This window comes from Fistularia commersonii, chromosome 2 (genome assembly GCF_037954325.1).
Source record: "Fistularia commersonii isolate RoL2024-O1a breed Wild chromosome 2, RoL_Fcom_v1.0, whole genome shotgun sequence".
Lineage (NCBI taxonomy): Eukaryota > Metazoa > Chordata > Actinopteri > Syngnathiformes > Fistulariidae > Fistularia > Fistularia commersonii.
The window spans coordinates 17759073-17784386 of record NC_141285.1 but is presented as its reverse complement, the minus strand read 5'-3'; the positions used below and the strand labels follow the sequence as shown (position 1 = coordinate 17784386).

Genomic DNA, 25314 nt, shown 5'->3' with positions numbered 1-25314 from the left:
CAGTGTGTTTTTAAATGAGTCTGTGAATGGGAAATCTGACACAGACACACACACAAATCAGTGCATTACAAGAGGAAATACAATCACTTAAGTTGTGGAAGGAGGATGAACTTCTAAGTCATAATCACATTTCATTTTATACGTTTGCTTGAACAGACTGCATTGCAGAAACAAATATGGAAGTCTGTATTTTAAATCAAATAGTAGGTGCCTCAAGAATGGTACCCAATGACCTCACCAACACCACCTAGGTCTAAAAAAAATGGTGTCGGACAGTAAACTGATTTATGTAAAGTGGGGGAAATTTGCTAGATTCTGTCCGCTTCCTTTTAGATAACACTTCCTTCACTCCTTTTATATAAAACTAGCAATAAAATAAAAACACTGACTACCTAATCTTACCTTTACACACATATCATGTGCACTGATATTTGATTTACGAAATAAATTCTTTCATAAGTTAAATTCTAATATAAAAAACCTTTTATTTTTAATTAAATATTCTACAGTGTATCAAATAATGAACATCTCTTAGCAGTTTCAATACAAAACAAGGAATGACCCTGACAAATATTTTCCCACTTTGTTGCTACAGTGTGCTTCCTTTCAGTACTATTCACCATTGAGAGTGATAGGTTTATATGTGTAAGACAGTGGATTGATATAAGTGAGGCTGGTGAGCTATCATTCAACTCTCCCTCTCTCCTTCCTTTTAGATAACACTTCCTTCCTTCCTTTAAGATAATAACAAATAGCCATAAGGCAAAGAATAAAAAAAAAAACAGATGCCCGCCTGCATTATAGTTCACCACACACAGACATCATTCATCAGACCTTCTTATCAAAGATGTTGTAGTTTTAGTTGTTTTTAGAATGTTTGTAATGATAAGAAAGCCCAAGTGATACATTTTCCCAGCAGCTTTTGCATGACTAATTATGGCTGTAACACAATGAAGATAAGGAACCATAAATTCACTTAACAGTGTCCCTTTGTTTGTGTCGCCAGCTTCACAGCTCAAGGGATTTAACCTCTGCATGATTCATGTAAAGCAGAATCATCCACTCTGTACTGAGCTGGTTAGCTCTGGCCTTAGTTGAGGAAGCAACAAACAAGGATCATCAGTGGCAAGGGCCTGGGTTGGGGGCTGAGATGAGATGGTTCAGATTACTGTAATAAAGCATGGAAAATGAGAGGGGAGAGTCATATGGAGAAAAAGAGAGGGTGATGCTATGGAAAGATAAGGCCTTTGTTCCCCCTTGATAAACATTGGGTCAGTTTTATTTAGTAGGCTTGATAACATGCATACAACATTCAAAAAGGCTGCCAGGAAGCCAACAGAGCAAACATTACCGCCTCAGTGTGTTCCAGCTTATGAGGTAATACCCAGCTGTGAAACTTGACACTGGGTCCGGTTTATACTGAAATATGCATGTAACAAGACAACATAACACCCTTAGCATAGTATTGATTGTCTTGAGTCCCTCATAGTCTGGCCAGTAGCAACTTATAACTTTCACTTTCTTCATCATAAGTATGGGGCAATTAAAAAGATACAATAAAATAATATACATATAAGTGAACCTCCCTTTCCTTCCCTCTAATATCACCTTTCCTTCTTGCAGCGTTCCTACATTTCACAGCCTACAAGAAGATATTCTGAGCAAGCTTGCGGATGTCCTTGAGGAGGTAAGTGGCTTATTCAAAAGACTGTGAAATCTGCTGCTTTGTGAGAGAATCATGCTCCGTCATACCACACACATCTTAACGCTCTCTCATAAATTACTTTTTTTCTGCTCAGAGAATGGAATATATACATGTAGATCAAGTGAAGACAATTGGATGTTTGATAGTAAACAGCATAATAGAGTGTAGAGAAAGGATCTCTGTGTCATCCTCCCCAATCCAATCTGGCTTCACTTGAAGTCAATATACATACTGTATAGAGTGCTTAGGTGAATAAGAAGATTCACGCTTTTGAATCTTACTGTTATTTACAGCAAACTATAATTCACAAATCAACAGTCAATTTGTGACAGTTGTGATGAAAAAGTCAGGCCAAGAAAAAAAGTATTAACCTGTTAAGGAAATTCAGTATATGGCTGCCTGATGCAATTTCCAACATCCAGTCAAGTCAGGAATTCATAATCCATTTTACCTCATGCAGAAGGGTAACATGCATTTTAATTGTACTGTGGCAATATAGCCTACATCCAGCACCTTACTCTCAATTCCCATTTTTATTTCCTGCCAATTTTCTCAATGACTTCTGTTATTTCCATTTATTTACAAAGATTAGAGCTCTCAACATATTTCCTTGTAATCTGTTCAAGTAATGTTTACCCCCAGTTACAATAATTAGATTGCAATGGTGCCATTTCAGTGCTAATTGATTCAGATTTCTAAAACTGAATGTTTACGTGGCTTGATTGATTCTCATTCATGTGCAGATGAAAGGAAATCAATGGTCTTCTGAAAAGGAGGAGATACAGTGAAGTGAAGAGTCTTAGATGTCATAGTATGGGTTACAAAATGTTGAATCCATTTTTAACCTGCATTTTCCTTGAACCAGTTTGCAGAATGTCTCTGTGTAGATATCATGCTGATGTTTGTACTTTGAGATGTGTCTGAATATAATGTTCCACCCACCTGCACACAACTTGTTTGATGTTTCCTCCAGCACAATCTAGCTATGCCATCACATTGACATTAAGACAGTTGGTGTACACTGCTGCGTTTAGAGATTTATTTTATTGGATGATGAAGATTGTAGATCTCTGTGTGTCCTTTAAGAGCTATCTTTCATTACTAGTGGGATACCAAATAGCAAAAATACGTGACAATTCAGTGACATTCAATTCTGCATTGTGAACCCAAGTATCTGATCAAGTCATTTGTGTGTGATTGACCTGCAGTGGAACTATCAGCCCGTATTAAGGGAAAAAGTAAAAATGTCAAGGAGGAAAAAAAAACATTTTACTTTCTAGTTAATTAAATTGTGAATTGACTGTACTGTTTCACTCTTAAGTGATGACCCTGACAAATATTTTATCCTGGTCATTGTGATCTTTTGTTATTGATTCTGGTATTGTTTTTTTTTTTCCAAGTACTTAGTTTAACATAAAAGTGTCATTTGGATTTAAAAGGCAGAAAATCAATGCATTATCTATGAAACATTTTTCCAACTGTCAAGAAAACAAAAACAGAAGCCAATAGAAGTAATGACCCGAGCACTCACTTCAGCATATTAGCTTAATTGGCTTGTAACACCAGCTTTTCTTTGTGACCACAGAGAAATTAGTTTGCGACATACTTGTAGTATGACTGTAGAAAGTGTATAAAATACAATATAGTAAACAGCCCCCATGCACCACTTTGTACCATATAAGGAATTGTAAAGAGAATAACATAAATAATGAGACAGTCAGGGGTTTTAGTGCTACACTGCCGTGGCATACAGTAACTATTTATATATTACAGCATTTACACTGAAGGGCAGTTTTTTCAATCATAAGTATGGAAGAACACTGGTGGGAGGAAGCAGAATGCTTTGCCCAATCTGTGTAAGAGGCTGAATTTGAAAGTGTCAAATAGAATTTCTGGGGTGTTTGACATAAATTCTCACATTTCAAGTTTTTCTTCAAACATGCAGAGGTGACACAAGCTCGCAATGCTCTCCATGAATTGTCTTTTCCTCCTGTTTGGAGACAAATTTGGTATCCCATCTAATCATGATTGGTTAGATCATGCAATTTTATGCAACTATGTTGAAATCTGCAAAATATAGGTAGTGCTATTTTAATTATTTTGTCTGCAGGGGAAACAAGAGATTTTGCAAAGATGTTTAAAAGAAACTATTTCTGTAGACATTTCCATTTGGTGAGGTTGGTGTTCAACTAAAGAAAGCAAAACAACAACAAAGCCCAATAACTGACTTGCAGATGTCAATGAATCCATAAATCAGTCGAATGCACGCCAGGCATATTCCAGCAAATCTGGTCAGTGCTCTCAGGGCAAAGCAGAATGGATGACATGAGGTGAAGTACTGATCCAACAAAGACACCTTTCACCAAGCATCCTTTACAATGCAATGTCAAACTTTTAGACATACTGGATTTAGCTTCTTAGGATGACAAAGTCAGAAGCAACATTAATACAAAAAAAATACATTCATTTGAATTATTTATAACTATTCAGCAAATGTTAGCTGTTTGATAGTGATTGATAGTGAGAGTCATGGTCATGCTGCCAAAACTTCTAAACATTTAAGTGACACATTTCAGAAAAGAATCATACATTCATCACTCAAACTGAATAAACATTTGACATGTGACTTGTCCTGGGTATAGGATAACCCTGGAGTATTTCACTGTGTAAATTCCATGGATGATAGAACTAAAAATATTGACACACTTCTTGACAGAACTCAAAACTTCCCAACAGAGGCAATAAATAGCATGTTCTGTTAACTCAAACCCTTTCTTGAAAGAAATTATTGGAGGTTATTCTCAAGAAAAAATATGTTTCTGGGTGTGAATGTGTTCTTCTGCGTCCAAGTGTTAGCTGTTATATTGAATGAACTTTCTGAATTATTGGGTATGGAAAATATATTGACAGATCTTTAGGATTCATTAATTGTAATTTCATAACTGACCAAGAGATTTGATGTATTGTCATTAATTTATTTATCACTTACTTGTTTATTAATATTCAGTGTTGCAGCACACATCAAAGCAAATAGTGGGCGGAAGGCAGAGAAACACCCTGGACAGCCACCACACTGTGCTCCTTATATGAAAAAGCAAGAAAATAATTGTATATCATCTTGTTGCATCTGTTTCTCCTCTCATCTCCTCTCCTCTTCTCTTTTCACCTCTCCTCTGCTCTCCTCACACCATATTGTCCTCTACCGTCCCCTTCTCTTGTTTCTTCTCCCCTTCTGTTCTCCCCTTGACAGACACATTATGAAGATGGAGAGTACATCATCAGACAGGGGGCGAGAGGAGACACCTTCTTCATAATCAGTAAAGGAAAGGTAAGAAGACATTTCAAAATAATCTTCAGTGACATCACAAAAGAGGGCATCCTGTCACACATAGCAAAAGGGTGGATGTACTTGAATCAAAGTGTTAGTATTTTTAGGTGGAAGGTGGCATCAATCATTTTGAGATGGGAAAGACAGAAGCTCTTCCTCTTTCATCATTCCTTACACTGGTAGTGGAAGCAACTAGAAAGAAGAATGGAATCACTTTCATTTCACCTTTCTGTCATCAACACCAGCTCTCCCACCGAACAAAGATGGCATACTTCGTCATCTGTTGTACAACCATGCCCCTGTTCATTTTCTTGGTATGGTTTAAAGTTCCTGCATGTTTATCCTCCTGTTTCTATTCATTCTTCCTCTTCATTCTGCCTCAGCTCTTTCTCAAGGTTCTGATTGAGCTCCAGCATCAACTTTCATGCTTCACTGTCCATGTTTCTAGTACCTCTCATTGTAGTTATTGTGTACTTGGCAATAATAACATTCTCTGAGGCAAGTAGATGTCTAAAGGGGAAAATTAAATGAAAGACGGTAAAGGGTGAAGATTGTCTCTTTTTTTTCTCTCTTGACCTAAAACCAACTTTTGCTGTCACACGCCAATATGATTTTATTCATACGTAGGTGCAGATATTAACCAGACCTGTATACTGTACATCCCTGACCTTAATGCTCTCTGCATAATATGTAATCTGGACATCACATCAAATTACATCATACTGACACCTGTATCTGCACAGTGACACTAGACTCTCTACTTCCTCTACTTAGGTGTTTATCTGTCCACAGCAATCAGATCGTATTACATCATGCATAATCATGCTGCCACACAGGTGTGGAAAGCATTACAATGTGGCAGTGTTGGCTACTCTGCTACCTGGAAAAAAACTTAACTGGATGAAGACACAAATCAGGCAAAATAATATCTGTATTCACTTCTTCCTCCATCAAGTATCACTCAAATTTTTCTGTGAATAAAGCCACGTCACTCCCTTGTCACCTGGCTAATGAAGTGGTCACTTTCACTTCCCAGATCTTATACAGAGATGCGCTGTCACCTAGTAGTTACAAACCACTCATGCACATAGAAAACTGTCACATCAATTCTCTTTCCCTGTACATGATAGTGTGAATACCAAATCATCAAGACAAATTATTTACTTGCCTATTTCTGATTAAAAAGTTGTGTAAATGTAATGTATTAAATTCTCTTGAGCCAAACTGTCTCCCTTAATTAACACATCTTCATACTACTCACTCTCTGTCAACCCATTCCTTTTAACTCGTGCATCCTCTTTGTCTCTGTCACTCTTAACTATCCTCCGTGTGGGTGTGTGCTATCGCATCAGGTTAACGTGACCAGGGAGGACCTGCCCAGTGGAGAGCCTGTCTATCTGCGTAGCCTTGGGAAGGGGGACTGGTTTGGAGAAAAAGCCCTGCAAGGGTAAGACTTTCTAATAATCTTGCCTCTTTGAATTTAAAGCTTCTGTTCCCCTGCTGTTTCTGTTTCTAGCTATGTCACCCACTCTGCCTCTAATTTTCTCTCAAAACCTGCATTATTCTTGCATTGATTTGCCATCAATCACTCTCTGCCTCTTATCTAAATCTTATTTTCCACTACTCACGGTTTTCAGTGTGCGTGATAATATGATGTTTAACAAAGCTGCATTTAAAAATCTGGCCCCCAAAAAATTGCCACAAAAATCAAACTTCAATTCAAACGATTGAGTTTGGCTATATAACTTCATCTTAGTTGGTGTAATATAAATAGAATTGCTGTTCCATCTTCTTTGTCACGCTGTTGACCCAAAAAAAAGCCCACAAAGCAGAACGAAAATCAGCAAATAATGATTTTTACACAGCATCACTACTTCAAGGTGTGTTAAAAGTAATCACAAACAATCTTGTTTCATTCTTGATAGAGGATTATAAGAGGAAGTGTGTTAAAATTGTGAGTTTAACTGTTGCTATTAGCCCTGCAGCCAATGTGAAAGGAGATGAAGAAATATTTAGAGGCCAGCATTACATGCCGTTGGATGCCTGTGGTGGGACATGTATTCTAGCAGATTTTGATAGTAATTAAATTGTTTATCCTGGGAAGATAACTGGATTCAAAGCGACTGCATGCAACTCCTAATCACTTGTATGATCTATGATAACAATAAAAGAACTATTGTCCTATTGTCTTTGCCATTTCTAAGTGCTATTTATTTAAATGTTATTTCTTGCATGTAATGGCGGGTTTCCCCTATGGACACCAAATAATTTTAAACATTTGCATGAGACGGGTCAAGTTCCAAAACAAAGACTCACAGACCCCCACATCTGGCTGGATGCTTGTTAAAATTCGGAAAAAAAAAAAAAAAAAAAAAAAAAAAAAAAAGACAAAGATGCAGATGTCGCCATCTAGTGTACAAAAACTCCATCAACAGGACGCTGGCCTTAAACAGCCACCCTTCAGGAGATAATGACAAGCATCTTAAAATGCAAAGATAAGAAAGCTGACCGTGGAAATAAGTATCCACAGGAAACATAACACATTTTTTGTTTGGTATACCAAACAAATTAGATGCTAGATGTTTTGTCAAAGCGAGAGCCAGGATAGTGCAGATAGTTGCACACGTTCTATATGCTAAAAACTAATGACTATAAGGTATGAAAGATGACAGGGCATTAAAATGCGTGCAAGGCATGTGAAACAGAGTGAAGCTTCATGTCTTGACAGAAGGCGGAGTAGGTTCTCCCTGCAGAAATCAGATCCCGTTACACTAATCAAAAATAAAAACCTGCTTTGTGATGAATGAGACGTTTACAGAAAGCATTCATTTGTAATAAATACTGCAGCTGTGCTAATGTAACAACAAGCACATCAAAATTCAGAAATTTAAAAGTAAGTGCTATTGAAATTTGCTTCAAACAAAAAATGTACATGCACACATATAGGTAAAATCATAGATATTTGGTGTTTAATCAACACGGTTGTGGTTGCCAGAATAGAGTTTTAAGAGGTGTATGATTTTGAAAGGCTCATTAATGCACCTTGAACACAGATTGGGTTTAATCAAGAGATCCATAGCTTATCTTCATTCAACAAAAGTGAGTGCCTCTGTTCAGCATATGGTAGGAATTGTTGTATATTGTATTAAGTACCCCTTGTCTTGGAGTGTCTTCACATGACAGAGGCCTATTCATTCAGTGCTTTGATGGTCATCTCTCACAAATTTAAATGATTGAGATGCCGGCCATCTTTAAATCAGGCTTTTGATCAGAGGGCTCTTCTGTAAGCCTGTCTTTTTAATTAGAAGTTAACTGTGTGTGTGTGTCCCAGTGTATGAAACTCAATAGCCCCTACTCAGAGGTTGCTCTGTCTGTCTGGAGACACAGCCTTTGATCTGTAAGACCAACATATTTACAAATCAAAGACTTATCTTCTGCCAGCTTCCTAACGGTTCGTTGAGAGGGAGTCTGAGCACTGATGAGATTTGTATATGCAGATTAATGAAGCATAAGAAATCAAGTTACATGTTTTGTCCAAAGGCTGTCATGAATGAACAGCAAAATGTAGGGTCTGATCCTAATAGCTATATGTTCCAACTGTCGTTTGTATATAGCCAATACCATATCCGATGTCACATTCCTCCTGTCAAGGTATGGGCTTAGAGGTGAGGTGTAGCTCCATCAACAGTGTAGACAGTGAGCACCCTGACCTATTCTTTATTATGCGCTCCAGCAGAAGACAGGAGCTTGTTAAAGAAGTCTGCTGTCAGTGTGATGGTTCCACTTTTAGACCAACAACAGCCCCAAGTGAAATCACAGTGAGAGACTGCATGTGCATGTTTGCCATATACAACACACTAGAAAGTACTCTTTGAAGGTTAATCCCATTCTTCAGAGAGGATGTGTTGACATTACTAGGTGTTCAAAAAAAAAAAACTGCTATAGGATGGAACACAATAAAAATAGTTAATAATAAACCAAATAAAACTTGCCAATGGATTTGCAGCATTGTAGGTTAACAGTTATAAAGGCTGCATTAGTCTGTCATGATATTCAAAATGCCCTTTACTTCTACTGATGATTCTTTTTTATGCATTTGTTTTATTTCTTAAAGTCTGTTTTTGCCCTTGATGTTTTGTCTGATGTCTTAAGACCCTAAAACACAAATATTAGGTTGCAGTCCAGCGACTTGGGTCCCAAAATTCCTGCGTGTTGGCACTTGTTGGCCCTTATCTAGTCTCTTTAACACCCAATGACATCAAAACACACATACACAGTCAATGTATACATAGGATATATATATATATATTTTAATCGAAAGAAAATCAACAAGAGGATTATTCTGTCACACATCCATATTCTATCATGGGACTTGGTAAGAGGCAGTATCAAGATCCAACAAAAGCTAGCTACAGCTTTAATAGCCAACTTTCTCGATATCCATGAATCTTAAACCTCAATCTGTTATATTGTCATGTTCAGTTAGTGGTGTTCAAAAGCTGACGCTAAGATCTTGGATAAACAAGCTGTTTTAATTGTCTTTATACAGTGTACCATATTTTATAACATTTTTTTTTTTTTTTATGTGAAAACGATCTATTTAGTTAGATTCATTCTATAATTACAATGGATCTCCAAGCAGCTACAGTCACAGAATAAATAGTTTGCAAACTGGTTACACAAATTGCTTCCTATCCTTCTGTCACATCCATTATTTTTATTGTACTCCAGATGATTTGCTGTAACACTGCAAAGCCAGCCTGCTCTTCATAAATTTGTTTTAATTAAATAATTTTAATTCTACTCCCTTAAAACAGTGGGATGAAAGTAGTGCTGAGGAATGAAGAGCCTTGCCAATGATACTTCTATCAAAAGTGTATCATTTATGATATGAGATGTGTTGATGCAGCACAGAGGTCTCTGAAAGTCTCCTTTCTACCATGACTTTCTGCCACAGCGCTGACTAATCACTCTCCTACTGGCCCAGTCTAAACTTACATGCGTGAACATTATTTTCGTAACCCCCTTCCCAGGACAGTAGATCATGGACCAATTACCAGGTTTATTTCGACCCTGTAATAGCAATCAACACTGCAGGGCCCCTTCTGTGTAACTCCAAATGACATTCCAGACAGAGAATGCTTCTGCTTTTAGTGTGTATATGGTTGTGTGAGTCTGTCTGACTACTGTACAATAAATATACATTGATGTTGCAACATAATTAACAAGAACAAACCCCAATTAAACGCTCCGACAGATATTGTTCCACACGTATGGCCACATACAACATCATGCCATTTTCTCAGCTGTAGTAGAGTAGCAGGGAACAGGTGTAACAAACTGCTCTATAATATCAAACCCTGGAGGACTCTTAAGTATCATTCATCCTTATGTAACCACTATGTAGATGTAGACCATGTTGTGTTTTTGTCTCAGGTCACCATGGTGAGTAAATGACAAATTCTCCATACACTTTAATGAGACAAGTAAACTCATGTAAAGATCGAGATATGGATGGCTCTTATTGAAAAAAAAGCATGTATCTAATATATTAAGATGTTAATTTGTTAGTGTTCATAATATAAAAAAAATATCTTTGTTACTACCAACCAATATAACATTTATTGAAATTCAGCATTATTATTTGTATCTTCAGAATATGGAAGATTATTAATATTTCTGCACCTCCATCAGATTTGCAATATATGAATGTATGCATCAGCAGCAAGGAAAGTTAACTCCCTAATCATTTTAATATTTGAATAAACAAAATTAAAATGATCATATCAGAACTCCTCCTCTATTACAAATTAGAACCAATTTCTGAAACAAGACTGAAAATTATTCTCTCCTATCTAACAAATCTTACAAAACTAATAATTTTTCATTGATTAGTGTCGTGAGAATGATATCAAAATAATATCATGTATGTAACGTAATGCAAGGTAAGGTAAATCTTTATTATCATTTTCAAATGTACAACGAAAGTTAAAGTTCTTGCTCCTGATCGGCGTCTCATACATATTCAGAGAAAAATAACTAAGAAACATCCACTCTTTTTACTTGCTCCAAGGATATTTGATACAATATTTCAAAGGACCTTATACAGGTAATTCAGTAACCAATCTTGTATAATATAAATAAAAGAACCAGAGTGAGCAATTGGACATAGTGTGTTTCTGTAACATCATACATGCATCTTCAAAATAAGACTATGCAGTTGTGAAATAATATCCGGGTCACAGTGATTATTGTACTGAAGGTATTTACATGAACAAGAAGGTGAGGGGTTGCAAAGTGAAATCTTGAGTTTGCAGGGGAGGCATGATCCTGAAAACATACACAATTATTCTTATTATTATTCTTAGCAGGCTTCCTACTCTGAAAGAATTTGAAATTAGAATACACAAAAAGTAGGTACCTCATTCCATCCTAAACACATTTTTCAAATTTCCTTCATAGGGATTAATAAAGTATTGTCTTATCTGATTATGCTAGTTAATTTGAAAATAAGATGGTTATGGCTATGTATAGTAACCTTGTTCACAATACAATTAGGATATCACTACATCTGTGGATTTCATTGTAATGAACACGCAGAAGAGCAGCTGGCAATGTGTTTGCCAGAGTTACGAACATTCTATTGGGGAAAGTGGATTATCAGAAGTAAATAAAATGCTCTATGTGGCATGCAAGCTGGGTCCTGAAACCTCATCTGTTAATATATCCTGTGCCCCCAAGAAGCACTTGTTTCTATGTTCTGCTCTGGAGTCCTCACCTTTCGAAACTTGTTGTTACCACACCAGCTGTGACCTTTTTCAAAGTGGTCAAGTGGTGAGTGTGAACCAGCTTGTACGTGCATGTGCATGAGAACGGAGGCTGAGCCTGTATGCGCTTAGAAGAGAGAAGGCAGAGTTGACATAGTCTGAGCGGGGACTGTCACCTCGCATTATGGAAATGTTTTGTTTGTCTGATTTCAGATTTGTCGAAGAGTCAGATATTGCAGAAATTTAACTGAATTGAATCAACTGCTATTACGTCTACAACAGAGCCTTGTTTGGCATTGATTGATCCAGCTTTTACCTTTTTTTTTTTTTTTTTTTTTTTACAAAGATGGGGCATTAAGTGAGCTGCCTATGGAATTTGATCCAAGGAATATCTTGTCTTTTTGTAATTTTATAGCCCATATTACAAAGGTTGTTCCTCCATTTGGATTGGAGATTTACTGTACTTCTGACAGGTCTTTTACTGGAACGTTGCCCTGGATAGCCTGCTGGTTCAGCTTATCACCGTAGTATTCTATGCAAAGATTTTTCCAGACTGAAGGATGGATTCTTGGGACACAGACTCTGAGGATTCGTGTGACTGGGGTGACTCTTCTGAAGAAGTGTCTGAGAATGGAGATGATGTCAAATTTAATAAAGTGTAATGTCAATCATGTTAAGGACATAGAAAATGTTTCTTGTATGGAAATTATCCATTGAATACACACAACACACACACACACACACACACACACACACACACACACACACACACACACACACACACACACACACACACACATACACACACACAAACACAGCACATATACATACTTATATTTGGTAGAGATCATGAACTTATAGTGAAGTCTATTTTGATTTATATGAGATCAGACTGTGTGATCTTTTTTCCAGAGAGGATATCAGGACAGCCAACGTCATCGCAGCAGAAGCAGTCACCTGCCTTGTCATTGATAGAGAGTGAGTATCCACAATTGTGGCAACACAATTTACTATGCTTTATATTAGTCTTTTCTGTGATTATCTATTTTATAGATGTAAAAGTTCAAGAATGCCTTAATGACTGTGCACCATTGACAACTTTTCAATTCACCTAAACTCAGTTCCTTTTTAATCATCTCATATTGGCTAGTTCATTGGACATTTTATGGAAAAATTAAATTAATTACGCACAGTGCTCAAGTCAGGATTTTTTCTCCAGATATTAAAAAAGGCATACTGACAAGATACTAGGTGAACATGGTATCACCCTCTCTGAAATAAAAATCGGAAAGAATTTAGATTTATTCATACGTGTTCATTAGAAAATAACAATAGCCTTGCTATAATGACTTTTCAGAGATTCAGTCGGAACAAAAATAATCACAAATCTGTAATATTGTTTTCAAAAAGCAAGAATCATATTACTATCCAAGGAAACAGTTTATCTCCGAAGCTTCTCTCGCATTAAGTCGGGCAATGAGAATAGAAGCACAGATAAGCTGGGCACAGGGATGGGGAGAACATGAGATCAGCTTACGCAGGGCCTTCCTCTGGCCTCAGGGAACATGGCAGGCACAAATGGGCCATCCTCAGATCTAGCAAGGGATAGTAAATGAGTCATGCCGCACAGGTGATTACCACAGCCTTCACTATCCCTTTCATACAAGGAGTTAATGTTACCACAGCCTACAAAGCTGTAGTTTTGCACGTCTGTGACTGATCCAGCCCATGGTGTTTGTAATAGTACAAACCTTATATGTTATGTGATTATGCATATATGTGTTCTGCTTTTCTGCACATTTGTGGTGAATTGAATTTAAATGCTGAAACTTAACTGGAAACATAATCTTAAGAAGCTGCAGACCAGTAAATGGAGAAAATACAGACTGTAACACATACAGGATGAAATGCTTTAAAAACAAGTGGCAAGGAGTTAATGACCCTGTGTGTATAAACAGCCAAACATTTAAAGTACGTAAGCTGAGCTCAAAAACCTGCTTAATGGTCTCAGCACCAGCTGTATTGTACCTTGTATGTGACAGCTTAATAGTCCTTGCATGGAAGATTCCCCAGTTACTTGCTCTTAAAGGGTGTTTTCACTTTTTTCCATAATTGCCATACTTCAGAGAGAAATGAGCCAAAATATAGTCGGTGTTTTTATGTGAATCTCTCAGTGATATTGGCAAGTTCTTCAGAAAGTTTAGCCAGTAAGGAGCAATCCATATTGGAACTTAATTTACAATGGATACACTGGATACAATGAATTCATAGATGGTTGCACTATTGGTATAAGTTACAGTGTCTTTTCATCACCCTGCGGAAAACATGTGCTCTATTATTATAAATTATTAATTATTCGTTATTATTCATTGAGAGCCTGTGCTTTGGTTATAAAATTTCCTCGCATTTACCTGCTATAGCGTCTTTTACTCCCCCTCACAGAAGCTGAGCCTTCTTGTGTCTTCCCAATAATATCTTGGCCCTCATTCTTCTTTAAAAAAATACTGATGAATATTTCACAATGACTGACAGTGGTTTTATATTGTACTTGCTTCCGATTCTAATTTTGCACACTGCATTGACTGCTGCACTAACCATAAGTTCTTCATTGATTGCAGTTCGTTTAAACACCTGATAGGAGGCTTGGAGGATGTGTCAAATAAAGGCCAAGAGGATGCCGATGCGAAAGCCAAGTAAGAAAAATACCATTATTGGTTCTGTCTCATTCAATAAACAGTCACTATCTCAAATGAAAACATACAACATCTGTTTTTCACCCTATATTTTATACACATAATTTAACTAATTAAATTTCAGTTTCAATTAATTTGTTCCACAACAGTCTCACTTATTAGCTACATGCTATAAAAATGTGTTCAGAGAATATACTGCATGAATGATGCAATGACATAAAAAAAAGAAAACACTGGAGTAATAATTGAGGGAGGCAAATTACCTTCACCTCTGTTTCTGGAGGAATTACTATGCTCTATTTATTGTCAGCATGGAAACAAGACAATAAAACTATAAACGACAAACTGTACATTTGCACTGTGTTGGGCATTTTAGACAACAAGAAACTACTCTGACATAATCCGAGTCTTTGCTCACTCTACAGTGTGTTTTAAGTCAAAGGGGGGGAGAAATAAGAACCTGGTCACGACAGATTACAGAGGGTGAGAGCGCAGACAGCTTATCTCCACAGCAAAATAATGAGATATACAGCGAGGGATGGAGTGAGGAGAGACAAGGAGAGAACAAGACGGGTGACAAAGCAGAGGAGACCTGCACTGCTTTGGAATTGTAACTGACTTCTGTGGGCAACTCAGTGTCATTGTATTCAAAAAGATTAGAACATACATGAGTAAGAAAATGCACTAGAGTCTGAGATAAAAGTGGCATAAAAGTCGGAGTGTGTCAGCTTGCCTCTGGCGTTCAGCCCTTAGCAGTTGGCTGTTGTGGCTCAATAACTAATCCTTCACTAGCAGATATGTGTGATAAAAAGATGTTCACACATTCACTCATCCTTGGTTGCTCAGGGTGCTATTTTAAGACACATTTTATTCAAATTAGCAAAAGTGCTAAAAATGTCCAAGGCCTTATCATCCACCCTGTTCTATAATGAATTACAGCATCCATGCTCTTAGAAGAGCAGATTTGTTTCTGTGTGAGGAATTCCTGAGTCACGATTCACTGGGATAGAACACTCCAACTTGTCACAGCCAAAAACAACTTTACAGCAGTTGTCTATGTGACATACTGCAACTACTCTATGAGCCTGACAGCTCATATTTCTTTTCTTTTTAAAGACTACAACCCAGCTGTTTGCTTTATGCACATAAGATGTTCATTTTGGTAATTCTCAATCTGGCATTAGAACATTGAGGTTTATCGAATTTGTCGATGGAAAACTAGTTGAAAAAAAAATCACAACTTTAAAAAGATCCCCTCAGCTAAACATTGATAAGATAGCCATGACTCATTGGGCTGAAATCTATTTGACATATATGGAACTCATTAATTGTGAGCAACTAAAAATATATATTTAGTGTAACTTCTATATCAGTCCTCTTACTGTTTTCTCTGCCTTAAGCCAAGTTGAACCCATAGGAGCCGAGGCACAGGATAAGACAGCAATAGCACACTCCTCTCCCCACTAATAGAGATGATCTTGCAGTGAGGATACTCCTTGACTTGTATCACATTGCTTGTAACATGTTGACCATGTAATGGTTTGTCATAACCCCAATCACAACTGTAAGGCCACCAACCAGTAGCTTGTTTCAATAATGTACACTGTAAAATATATATGTTTCAGCTGAATTCATTCATTACATGAGGCTTATCGAGTCTTTTTTTCATATGCCAGATCACCATATAAATGCATGTTTATGCTAAACATAAACTGTATAGAAACTGTGATAATTACAGTACAACCATACAGCACAATATGTGTCTCATTCCACCCCGGTGCAGAAATGAATGCTTTGGATGCTCCTTTGTTCCCACGGTCATCAGACTGTATAAAAGTAGTCTGAACAGCACATAACTCTGAGATCGGCCAAAGGTGCATCTGTGCTACCACAACCTCACTACCTCACCCATTCACACATGTCATGCCCTAAATCTGCTGTCTTTTTCTATCCTTGTTGGTCTTAGGCTGTTCACATACAGCTTATTTCTATTTATTTTATTTTGTTATTGCTATTGTCACTTTAGTTTTGGTTGTCTATTTTCACCCTTACTGGATCTATGAGCAATTTATGAGCAATTTACAAACATCCTTGGATTATATGAATGTGCAGAATACAGGTGTGCTTACTTGATTTTGTTATTTCAAACTCACTTTATCTTATCATATTGTGTTTTTTTTAATCTATTGAGGTGGATGTATTTTTTCATCTCTTGCTGGAGTTGCCTGCAAATATCACATTCTGTTTTGCAACTTCAGTTACTTCAACCTTGAGTCTAGACAAGTCTTGTTCATTGCTTGCATAAAAAAAATTCTACATTCTTTGTTTTACAACTTGAGAGGAACAGATATCCACTATTCAACATGCACACAAGCTTTTAACTGGTATCCAGATTATTTTTTAATCTATTTATTTTCTAAAATATTGTCTGAAAGACAAGTTTAGTGTATGCACAAATACAGGTTAGTTCCACTAGATACTTTTTAAAACACTTTCCCTATGAGATTATCCCTGCAATGTAATGTTGCAATCAAATTGAAACCTTCAATACAGCAATGCTACCATCTGCTGGCAAAAATATAATATAACCATATTACCTCGTATGGATTTGGTAACGTTGAAAGATAATCATGACTTTTACTATCATTACTGAATATATTGCATTCTGTAACAACAAATGGTGCACCCAAATCTCAAACACTGTATGTCTGTTAATATTTTATCATGTCATTGCATGTATGCACTCTTGGGCACATTTGATTGAAATTACAATGATGAAAATATAGTTGGTTTGTACTGTGTCTTTTTCTCAGTCAGACAGAAATTCTGCACTTAAGAGTATTTTCTTGTTTTTTTTTTCCAAGTTGTTGGGTGTGGAATTGGTTGTGAGTAATCTCCTGTTATAGATAGCTGTACCTACACACACAAATAGACCAGGATCGTCCTGGTAACCTGAGTTGTTTTTGAGAAACAGAGCTCAGTAGCACAACGACACATGCCATCTTTGTGCCCACTGGCATGCAGCTCAGGACTTTATTGTTCAAGAGGATTAAAGTAGTGAAATTATCTTTCTTCAGTTCAGTGAAAGAACCTTAGTTTTTTAAATCGATTTCAGACTTGGAAGAGTATAAAGCCAACTTGTTTGTCTTTCTATTAAGTAAATGAAGTTAATGACTGCTACTCCATGAAAGAAGTCATATCATTGATCTAAACAGGTCCCCGAGCTACCCTTTTTGCATCTTTCTGGCATAAGGCTCTACTGTCTTGATAAAAGAAGAGGCTGTGCATTCTGTTCTGAGTGACCCAGAAAGGCCTGTCCAGGGCAAGATTTGTCCTAAGCCCACTGATCCAGAGAATGAACTGATGAATCTCTGTTCAGATCAAATAATAAGTAGAAAAACCCAGGGTATCTGGGGGATAAAGGACACGTGGAAACAATCTCTGCTGCCAGAATGTATAGGTCAACAATGGCATGTTGAGCTATTGAGCCAAAGTATGTCTTCAGAGTTAGCTGAGTAGTGAACACCATCTTTGTTGTTTCCCCTTGATGATGGGAATGAACTGGGCACAGTTCAGTCAATGTTCAAAGTGACACCCATCTGATTTACCAGAGCACTAAACTCAGCCACATCCTGCATGTATTTATTTACACTCCACATCTTCAAAAACACCCTCAATAGATTACTATTAGGTAATGCTCTAAAATATGCAAACAAATGAGCTCAGAGAGACAAAAATATTTTTTGCAGGTTGTTGAGAATGGATTATCTCTTCTTTGATGTTTCATCTTCTGTCTAATCCTGCTCTGTTTCCGTTTTTACCCCTTGAACTACAGGTATGAAGCAGAAAATGCATTTTTCTTCAATCTCAATTTAGCTGACTTCAACATAATCGACACCCTGGGGGTTGGTGGATTTGGACGTGTTGAGCTGGTAGGGGCCATTGCACTTTTAGATATTCAACTGTACTGGCTGCCATTTGTTTAAGTTTCTCTGTTTGTTCTGCTCTTGCCAGGTTCAGCTCAAGAGTGATGACAACAAAACCTTTGCCATGAAGATCCTAAAGAAACGGCACATTGTCGACACAAGACAACAAGAGCACATTCGTTCAGAAAAACTCATCATGCAGGAGGCCCATTCCGACTTCATTGTTAGGTACACACCCTTACTGATTTGATTTCAACCTTTTTAAAAGTCTACTGAATTAACTAAGAACCAGAGACTCCAGTTTCCCCATCAGAATTTTCTGGGATCACTGCTAGCATCAATTGTTATTTTATATACACCTGTGTCAGTTTCACCATTCACTATACACAGTTTTGTATTAATCTATGTAGATGCTTAAAAATGAATGATTCAGTTCATTCTAATCCTGAAGACAAACATAAAAGCAGATATCAAAATTGTTTCTCTCTTTTCCATATATGTATGTATATACACACACAAAGAAATACAAAGTTCATGAAAAAAGCATCCTCATGGTCTTTATAATGCTTTGATTATTTTTCCAGAAGTATTATTTTTTTATGTATTGTTAGTGATCAATGACTAGCAAAATAGCAAAAACAGAGATAGTATTTAAATCTAAAGTCAGCAATTTTACTTTGATGTATGACTCCCCTCATGAACACGCCATCTATTTATCAAATATTTTTGCATTTGCCAGCATTATTTTGTTCTGTTCTCAGACTCTATCGGACTTTCAAAGACAGCAAGTATCTCTACATGCTAATGGAGGCATGTTTAGGAGGAGAGCTATGGACCATTCTTAGGGACCGGTAAGTTGTTTTTTTTATCTGGACAGAGATTATGTATTGAAAATAGAAGACATCTGCTGGCATGAGGAAAAAAAGAGGGGGGGGGGGGGGGGGGCATTTTAAATGTTGGGGCCATTTGTTCCTGTTTAAATTGACAAAAATATACAATTTATGTGATTTTTTTTTAACCTTGACTGCATTTTTTGGTGCGTACAGTGCGTTCCGTGCGTTAGTTACTTGATTTTCTATCAATAACTCAGCAGTTTTCATTGAACATCTGTCATGGAAATACTTGGGCTGACTAACACTACACGATCATCTTGTGACAGCTATTGTTTTACCACTGCAGTTTTCTACCAGCATGCAACCAATGCTTTTCTTCCCAGTTCAACTTTGTCATCCTGCTGTGTTTGCAGAGGTTCATTCGAAGACTCAACCACTAGATTTTACACGGCGTGTGTGGTAGAGGCCTTCGCCTACCTGCATTCCAAAGGAATCATCTACAGAGACCTCAAACCAGAGAACCTTATACTGGATCACAGGGGCTATGCCAAACTGGTATGACACCTACTAGGCTCAGAACCCATAACAACTGCAGTGGTGCTAAGTGTTCTTTTTATATTAGTTGACTTTAAAATGAAGAACCTGATGGATAGGGCTGAGATTGGCTGTTATTAAAGCAATGATTTATTTTTTGGTATAACTCGCCTCATTTTTCAACAATGTATCTTGACACAATTCCACTATTTGCCTGTTCATGTTATATAACTGAATTGATGTCATATTTAAATGTAGATCTTTTCTCCCTGACATATACAAAATAACTATTTTCTTTCTATCAGGTTGACTTTGGCTTTGCAAAAAAAATTGGATTTGGGAAGAAAACATGGACTTTTTGTGGGACACCCGAGTATGTAGCACCAGAGATTATTCTGAACAAGGGCCATGACATCTCAGCTGACTACTGGTCCCTAGGAATCCTCATGTTTGAGCTCCTAACTGGCAGGTATACAAAAGCCTTTGATATTTTTGTAAAAAACAAACAAACAAACAAACAAACAACTTAAAAGGTCTTGTGATGGGAATCTACCCCAATATTGAAGTTTCCTGTACCCAATTCAAAATAAGTCAAATGAGGGCCAAATGACTGGCCCTAGCCAGTCTCGTTTCCCACACTCCCACATTCAAGTGATTGAGAAAACAGTTATGAGAGCTAGCACTTAGACAGACGCACAATTGCCCGAGAACATCATAACACTTTAGATCTGTTTACTTGACAATGGTCATTGAATATTTGTATTGATATTTTTCCCATGTAGCTGTCTAGGGTGGTCATTGTTTTATTTTAATTATTCATTCATAAATGGTATTATTTTTTATTGTATAGACATGGTTATTGAACATTTTGATATATCATGATGTTGCATAACTACAGAGGATTCTCAGCTGCTTTTGAATAACATGGATGTATAACGGTTATCTTTAGGCTAATGTTGTTAAGAGAGTCATCTGATGCATGTGCATGGTTGCATAAATGAAACTTATAGATAGACAATGTAAGTGACAAATAGAACTAATTTTTCTTATTTATTTCATATAAAGTCATTTATTTTCATTTTTTTGTTGCATTTTATAAAGAAATTTCCCCATCGCCACACACATTGTCTTGGAGTCAAAGTAGCGTTTGTCTGGCAGTGCTCCCTGAATAAAAATGACTGTCAAAATATTACATCTTTAAATATCTTTGTGTCAATATTACAGCCCTCCATTCTCGGGTCCGGATCCTATGAAAACTTATAACATCATCCTGAGAGGCATTGACATGATTGAATTTCCAAAGAAAATTACCAAAAATGCTGCCAATCTAATCAAAAAGCTATGCAGGTGAGTTTTGGTAACGATTATCGGGATTTCATTTTAGTTGTCTATTGACTATACATGGATAAGATATTTGTCTCTCCTACAGGGATAATCCTTCTGAACGTCTGGGAAACTTGAAAAATGGTGTCAAAGACATCCAAAAGCACAAGTAATAATTATTATAAATCAATATAACTTTGTTTGGTGTGCCTTAACAGTTTATTTTTGAACATAATGAATTCTGTTTTTGCTTTAGATGGTTTGAGGGCTTTAACTGGGAAGGCTTGAAGAAAGGGACATTAACACCTCCTATCATTCCCAATGTAAGTGCACAATGCAAAGAGCATTTCTCATTTTCTTTTCCAGATACTCTTTTCGAGGAACTAAGTACTAAATAAATTAATCTCTGAAAGGCAGCAACTATGCTTTGCACCATTTTTAGCTACTTGCAATTATAATATGTCATCCTCAGGAAGGTTAACAAGTCTAGAGAAACAGTGAAAAACATGCTCACTACCCCTACAAACATACTTACTTGTGAAACAGCGCGTACATTTCACCAGAATACACATGTAACAGCATATTAACATCAATACGTCCAAAGTTGTAAAAAAGTTGTCAAAAATGTCAAACTTATTCTAGAAGGACCTATTTCTTAAAAAATATACACATACATGCATATATATGCATATATATGCACACACACATAAATATGTAAATATATATAAATATATATATGTATATATACATATATATATTTACACATAATTATGTAAATATGTTTTTTGGGTTGTTATCAGCAAGGATTTTCAATTCTATTCTCAATTCTTTCAATGTTTCAGAGAATAAGAAAATGTTTGGAGTTGGAGGCTCATTTATAGACACTACAATCTTCCTTTAAAACAGGCCATGAATCACAGCTCATTTGTTAAGAGCGAGACTGAACAAGGCATCCCAACAGTGGAGGTGCAGCATTTTGGATAATTTGATGGACTAGACTGGGCCTGTCAGATGTCTGGCCCTGGGGCCAATTAAGGCCTTTGGACTGATATTAGATGGCCTGTGACTTGAAGTGTATTTGGCCCAAGCAGCACCAAGTAGAAACTATTCTGGCAGAGCCTATGTTTTCATTATGCCAAATAGAGTAAACCGCTGTGAACGGTTTGTAACCTAGGAACAAAGCAAACAGGGGTAGCAGACCTGAAGGCGCCGCCCACTTGTCTGACTAGTACAATTATATTTTTAAGTCTGTGTAGCTATCCTGAACATCTGAAAAACCTAACAAGAAAACGTTTGGCACTGCACAAATAACCACTTGATATAGACACTTGGATTATATTTTGAGCTGTCACGGCCTTCATATTTATGATGTATCACAGTGATAGATATGTGGTGATTTACTACAAAGGAGTTAAAAAAAATTATCTCAAAATGGACTATCCAATTTTAAACCTATCTTATTTATATGGGAATACCATGATTCCTATCCAACCCACAGGTCACATCAGCAGTGGACACTAGTAACTTTGACAGCTTCCCAGAGGACAACGAGGACCCACCTCCTGATGACAACTCTGGCTGGGATGTTGATTTCTGAAATTCTCCTTACTCCTTGAAACGAAAAGAAACTTCTTTTGTTGTCTGGGAGACCACATAAAGGACATGGCTCTATTGTAAAAACAATATAAACTGCATTAGAATGAAAGAGATGGAGTGAGAAAGAAGATAAAACAGATGGATGGCACACCCTCTGGGTCACCGATATGCCTTTACTTCACTGTGGCTCTGGAACAAGCATTTATAATGGGACAGCTGTAGCACTTCTTGGGTGTTGTCTTACACTCAGCTCAAAAGGCAAAGGCAAAGTAAGTGCAGGGATATACACGTATACACACAAAATTAAAACGGCTAATAATGGGCCACATTTTCTCATGTAAAACGGGAAAATGTTCCAAGGTAGAAACATGTTCAATATTCCTTCCTTGTTTGTTTTTGAAAAAAAAATGGGAATTTAAATTGTGATGGGCTTTTCTAAGGGTTAAACTGATAATGTTTTGTCTTTGCTGATACTCATTATTTTGTTGGTAGACTTTTGGAGGGAATAGGATTTTACTGAAGTTGCTTTCCATTTTTCGACAAGCAGACGCTTGCTGTAATCTATGATCTACACACAGAGGTTTGCTCTGCTGTCGTCTATCAAGCTTATTTCCAGGAATGAAGTAACACTGTTGTTCTGTTCTAATATGTGTTAAATTACACATATAAATGCCTCTGCACCGACGCTCTTCTTATTTCAGTTTTGAAATCACCCAAATGCCTCTTCCCAGTCAACCAAAATGGATGTTTTCTGTTCTCTCCTGTATAATCTGACAGAACTGTGAAAATTGGTTTGATGTCTCTGGTGCTGTTATTGAGATAAATGATGATGAGCAATGGTGCAATAACAGTGCTGGTTATTATTTTGTAAAGTTATTTTTTTGTGCTTGATTTAAAACTGACATACATCTTTAAAAATTTTTTGGATATTATGGTTTAAACTTGAGTGACAGAAATGTTTGATATCATTTGACACTTACATTGTGCGAGAAGGTATTCTCCAGGTTTCCAAAAGAGTAAGTCATGTGAAGCACATACATAGAAACTGTTGTTTTTTCCAAATTCGTACATTATCAAGATTATTTTGAATGGACTTCCTCTTAAAGATACTTTGAAAATGACAGCCGTGGGAGATGAAACTAAATTATATTTGGTGAGAATCCTTCATTTCATAATAATGTCTCACTTTATCACTTCTCATGTCCAACAATCAGAGCATGGAATCAAAAAAAATGTAAGTGCCTTAAATCAATGGCATAAAAACATAACATTGTAAGATCTTTCTGATGCTGCATGAACACACACACAAACACCTCAAAGACATATTTGTCCACCTGGTGGCTGCTTCTCATTCTTTGCCATAGCTGATATATACATTATTCATTAATGCAAGATAATTTCTTCTTATGTGGTCATTGACAAAGTGTATTATATATATATCTTACTTGCTTTTTTTCCAAATTGAAGTGAATAAATAGTAGAATGATTAAATGCACACGGAAAAGCATTCACTGTGACGTTACTGAAACTGGTTTGATGTAGAGCAGTAAACAGTAAAACAACTCCAAAAGCACTATCTGTCATTTCTTTCAGCCATGGAATTTGACCAGTTTAGAGGAGATGGGGAAATTGTGTTGTTAAGATTTTTTTTACACCTCACTTAGCTGAAAAAAGTACTCCTGAGAACCACCTTTTGATAAACTGCAATGTTGTCATTTCATTTCTCATTTTGGTTTAAGTTAAGCTGAACAGCACAATTCATAATTCATCATCACCAAATAACAGTTAAATATATGTTTAAAGTTGAGGATTAAATGTCACCATGTTGACAAAATATGAAAATGAGAACAGGAAATTGTTGTAGAGGCATATATATCTCATTATACGAAAACCAGGATGTTTCTCACAGAACCTTGTGTACTGTAACCTCTTCCAATGGTTTTGAGTCTTACCTTGACTGCCCTCCGCAGTGTTGCCTTGTGTTATGTTGTTTTTCCGCTTCAAATAAATTTCAGAGTGCCACTGTATGATTTTTGAAATTACAGAGGAAAACAAAAAGGGTTTTTGAGTGCTGTTTTGTCTCTTTGGTTACAAATTTCGGGGTGCACGTTGAATGGTGCTGTTACACTTCTCTCTTGTCGCCCCAAGAGGGAGCTGCAGGTAAAAGTGATCTCTTCGCCCGTCTCTCCAAGCCTGATGTCAGGTTTAAGAATCCGTCCGTAAGTTCATGTCATCCACATAGCGGTAAGTGTAGTACATTTAGCCTCTGCCCCCGTTGTTATTCGCACAACAAATCTGTTTGGGAGGGGTACAGGGAAATGGCCTCAGCCATAACAACAGGGTGATACTTCTGTTAGATCAAAGGGGATCAAAGGAACTCACTTTACCAACACTGAAATTTAGTAAAGTGGAGATAAAAGCTCTACTTCAAAAGATATACAGTAATTCAAACGCACAAAGTGCGATAGCATGGTTGTCAGGTGTCTACATCTCTACACGCACGTACAACCCACACGCAGGCCCGTGAAAACAAAGCGACCAGCAGATGACGTGCTCGGGCCGGAAACGCTTCATGGAAGTGTCGACGCAAGACATTACCTGCTCGCAGG

General features: G+C 36.9%; 1 protein-coding gene across 3 annotated transcripts in view; it reads left to right on the top strand.

The window, feature by feature from the left end:
* LOC147236596 (cGMP-dependent protein kinase 1) overlaps positions 1–24199 on the top strand; it is a 79781-nt gene extending 55582 nt beyond the window's left edge. For all 3 annotated transcript variants that reach the window (XM_086171312.1, XM_086171303.1, XM_086171319.1), the window contains 14 exons: positions 1624–1687; positions 4956–5033; positions 6386–6480; positions 12713–12778; positions 14419–14493; positions 18329–18425; positions 18508–18647; positions 19181–19270; positions 19666–19807; positions 20092–20255; positions 21011–21133; positions 21216–21278; positions 21366–21432; positions 22608–24199. In XM_086171312.1, coding sequence (XP_086027438.1) covers positions 1624–1687; positions 4956–5033; positions 6386–6480; positions 12713–12778; positions 14419–14493; positions 18329–18425; positions 18508–18647; positions 19181–19270; positions 19666–19807; positions 20092–20255; positions 21011–21133; positions 21216–21278; positions 21366–21432; positions 22608–22706 — 1363 coding nt within the window. In that variant the 3' untranslated portion in view covers positions 22707–24199. The remainder of the gene's footprint in view (positions 1–1623; positions 1688–4955; positions 5034–6385; positions 6481–12712; positions 12779–14418; positions 14494–18328; positions 18426–18507; positions 18648–19180; positions 19271–19665; positions 19808–20091; positions 20256–21010; positions 21134–21215; positions 21279–21365; positions 21433–22607) is intronic.
* Positions 24200–25314: the final 1115 nt, after the last annotated feature.